Here is a 4,226-nt window from a genome sequence, read left to right on the forward strand (position 1 = left end):
TCAGTACAGGAAAGTCTGGGAGCGTTAGCGTTCATTGTCTTGTGCATAACGATTATGTGTATTGGAGGAATCTTGATATTCAAAAGTTGTCGGTCACGACTGAATAGGCGAATCGACAGAAAAGTTCGAGAGGAAGTCCGAAGGAGCCAAGAGCTGCAAAGCATATCATCGTCCTAGTGAATAGTGCGTGAGTGTAACAAAAAGTGAATGAGGCAAATGTTGAAGACGTTGCGGAAATGAAAAGGTTGCTTCATGCCAATAGCGGACAACTTCAAGGACATCTACGAGGAACTCAGAGTGTAATTTAGGAAAGGACAATGCTGAAAGGAGTAGTTTGGAGGTAACTAGGAAGTATATCAGTAAATTAGATAAAATTAGGAGTGAGGTAATTAGGCAAATAAATGAATTTCGCAATAAAGCAGGTACTTTGGAGGATGTCGAGAAAATAAATTATTGCAGCAACCGCAGAAGTATATAGATATTGATGATATTCTAAAGCGTAGGTTAGACAGTTTAGATGTAACTAGTGGTAATTGTAGTAGTTTAGCAAAAGAATCAGATTGTAACTCTAAATTAGTGCAGTTAGACGTCAAAATGGCTGAGAAATTTGATTTAAGAACAGCTGTAGCTATAATTCCAGTATTGACGAATACTAGAGATTCGGTTTTACAATTAACAAATGCAATAGAAATGTAAGATAGTTTATTACATAATGAGAACAAAAAGTTATTGAAATTTTTTTAATATAGAAACTCATTTCTTATCTGCATCTGTGTCTCTGTGTGAAAAAACTTTTGTTTTTATAAGATTATTGCTACTGATAATTTAAATATTTGTACCGAGTTTCATTTGGATGTGAATAATCTCTTTGAGGTTATTTAAAAACTGTCTTTGCTGTGTACATCTATCACTCTGTAACTGTTTTAATAAACGTTTTCAGATCTGTGTTTATCTGAAACATTTTGCCTAAAATGATATTTTCTGTTTTAGTTTGGTATCACGTTTTAGATACACCGTGGAATAATCCTTTTTATACTGCCTACACTGATTTTCTAGTATACTAAAATTGATTATTTGTACTCTTCCAGGAAACAGAAATTACTATTTATTTCTTGCGTTAAGGAATTAGTTGATGATTACAAATAATAAAAATAATTTGCGTAATAAGAAATCTTACATCATGAAAATTGACAAACATTTTAAAAATATAGTCCGTAAGTATCTATCTGTGCTATTTAAATTTAAAAAGTATTTTCTTATAACTTTTTAAGGATCCCATTAGCAATAGATACGTTTGCAGAGTTAAATTGGAAAACAGAACGAAGCGTTGTTTTTATTCTTTATTTGGCAAATAAAGTGCCAGCGGCCAGTACGTCGACAGGCTTTATCGAATCATTATTTACACCTTGAAGCCACATTGTAGTGGTGTAGTCGGAGCCGAGTTGCTATTTTGGGTGTATCAATCTTCTGAATCATTCGATCTGCTAAATCACAATCAATAGTTGATTTAAATTCATTCAAATATTTCTCGCACTCAAGAACTTACATCTCACATTATATTTGTTATGTAGCCTGGCAACTATCGAGAGCTAAAAGTATTCAAGTACTTTCAGCGGGTATCTGAGAACAGTGAGTACTTTTAAGAATTGGGGTAGTAGGTATTCAATTTTTCATCTAGTTCTCCCATCACTAATGACAACTCAAGATGTTTCAGAGAATATTTTCTGTGATATTACATCACAGGAATCAAAATATTGTCAGCGTAAAAACCTAAAATTTAATTTCTGCTACCTTGATCTTGTATAAAATACGTAACAATGAATGGAAAAATATGTATAACATTAATGAATATTATCCACAATTACTACTATTTTAACTATTGGTGCTTTACTGCATTATAAACTAATAATAGGTAATATTAAAATTATAGCTCGCAGACTCAAGAGAAATCTTTTAAAATATTTGATACAGTTGAACACTCGTTTGAGCTCTTGTTTATCTGTTTTAATGTTTTGTACACGATTTTTTACCTAAATTCTTGTGTTCAGCTAAACCAACTCGAACGTAAGGAATCCCAATGTGCATTTTAATTTTCTGAATTATATATTTCAATAAGAATGGAGTTTCCAGTGTTATTAATCTACCCATTCCAACATTAGAATCCTCTTTACTTTCTACTATTGGTTTACTAGATTTGGGGTTCAAAGATGAGGCCAGCCAATCATTCACACCATCTAACATTGCATCCCAACTTGTATGAGGACTGAATATCATTATATCGTTTTTAATACATTTAATTATAACTCTCTCTTTCCAGTGACTAAAAATTAAAGTGAAATGTAAGTAAGTATATTGTAAGAGGTGATCCTGTAAAAAATTTGTTTTTATAAGAAAATATATAAGTATCTACCTCTGAGTAATACACGTCATAGGACGAAATATATTTGGATGATAAGTTATAATCATTTGTACTTTATTATCAATAGCTTCATCAACTACATCTTCTGTTAAATCGATGGTAAGTAAAATAGTACTAACTAATTTATTTTTTTCAGGTTCTACCAAAAGTCCAACATTATCCCAAGATTCTGCTAGTTTTAAAGGGGAGATATTTTCAAGTTTTTTCAACACTTGTAATAGTGGTATACCCATTTTGTTATAATTTCTACATACAACGGTGCCCCAAAACATAAATACAAGGATGTTGTTTTCACTACAGTAATATCAAAACACTAGTGACACTGACAATTCTAAAGACGGCTGTGTTGGCGTTTCTCCACCGTATCGGACATCGGACTCGGCACTCGGCAGAGACTCGGCGGCTCGGAGCTCGGATACATAGGCAGGCCCCAGGCCCATGGGGGTGAAACTAGAATGGGGATATGAGCAACGTGACATCACTTCCAGCCTGACAGGTTTTTATGATTGGTGGCTGACAGCCTGCTGGATGACGATTGGACCCTGACAGATTTATTTAGTTAACCATTGGTTCTTATCAAATTTGCCGCAAAATATTCGTAAATCGGAAACAGCGCGATCCAGAATTTCTGTCATCTGCCGGAAATATGTCGGTTTTATTTTGGTGTGAATTTCAGGGTAAGTTGTAAATTTAAATTTTGATTATTATTCCTATGTTTATTATCTAGATTTTCCAACTTTTAAAAATAATAGATGACATTTTTAGAAATGCATTTGTTTATATATTTCATATTACTTAAGAAGAAAAACATTAATACCTATTTATACTTCCATTTATATACCTAAAAAAAATACGTTGTATTAACTTTCAGTAATTTTCTTCTCACACAAAATATATTAATCTTTTGTTAATAAAATCTATTACGGTATTGAAATGACAATCCATTTAGTGTGATTTGTTTTAATTTAGTTCAAACATTTGAGAATACAAANCTATACACATGCAGAAAAAATCGTAGTAAATTGTTAACGTTTAAATTGTTTTGCAATTTTTAAATACATTTTCATGAAAACATTTTTCAATCGTGCAAAAAAATAAATATAAGATACGTCTCCTAAGTGTATAATAAATTCTCGGAAATTGAAAAAATTCTTGGTTTCACATTATTTCACAAGATTTTCTCGAATTTGTTATAAGGCATATACCAACCTGTTGTTTAATCTCTTGAACGCTTATGATGTATATAATTGGCATGAGCAAAGTCAATAAATAAATAGTGATTATGACGGATATATACGCTGCTAAATAATTTGTGTCTGCTTACGATGGAAAAGTTTGCTTGTGCATATCTATTATCTATGAAGATCGATAGCTACTAGTGTGGTATAAGTTGTTTTGTTCATAACGGTGTAGATCTTTGAACGGGAATATTATTGTATCTCATATGTTTCACGAGTTTTACATACATATTTATAACGATTTAGCAAATATATTTACTGAAATAGAGTGAGAACCGCTTGAGGTTATGTGGACATATTCAGGTATTGCTTGTCCCATTTTTCCGTTTACCGGTAACACGAGAATACGAATTCCTTCTCTATATACTGATTGCAAGAATTATATGTATTTGCAACAATTTTAATATTATATTTGTTCTGTTTTTATTTTCTTAGAATTTAAATGCAGTATACTGTTTGTGACGACCATAATTCTATTGTAAACTGAATATGATGAATACACTAGGGCAAAAAGGGATCACACCAGCAAAGAGTGCACTTCTCGTAACGGATCAAGGTGTTCAAGAGGT

At 32.0% G+C, this 4,226-nt stretch overlaps 1 protein-coding gene across 1 annotated transcript; it reads right to left on the minus strand.

Annotated features, from left to right (window-relative positions):
• Positions 1-1,760: 1,760 nt before the first annotated feature.
• On the minus strand, positions 1,761-2,841 carry LOC108913642 (NIF3-like protein 1). Its single transcript, XM_018719220.1, has 2 exons — positions 2,411-2,841; positions 1,761-2,320 (listed from the first exon to the last, which is right to left on the minus strand). The coding sequence occupies exons 1-2, from the start codon at positions 2,689-2,691 to the stop codon at positions 2,005-2,007; spliced, it is 597 nt and encodes a 198-aa protein (XP_018574736.1). The 5' UTR covers positions 2,692-2,841; the 3' UTR covers positions 1,761-2,004.
• Between the last annotated feature and the right edge of the window lie 1,385 nt (positions 2,842-4,226).

Source organism: Anoplophora glabripennis, unplaced genomic scaffold, assembly GCF_000390285.2.
Source record: "Anoplophora glabripennis isolate ALB-LARVAE unplaced genomic scaffold, Agla_2.0 scaffold1230, whole genome shotgun sequence".
In the NCBI taxonomy this organism is placed as follows: domain Eukaryota; kingdom Metazoa; phylum Arthropoda; class Insecta; order Coleoptera; family Cerambycidae; genus Anoplophora; species Anoplophora glabripennis.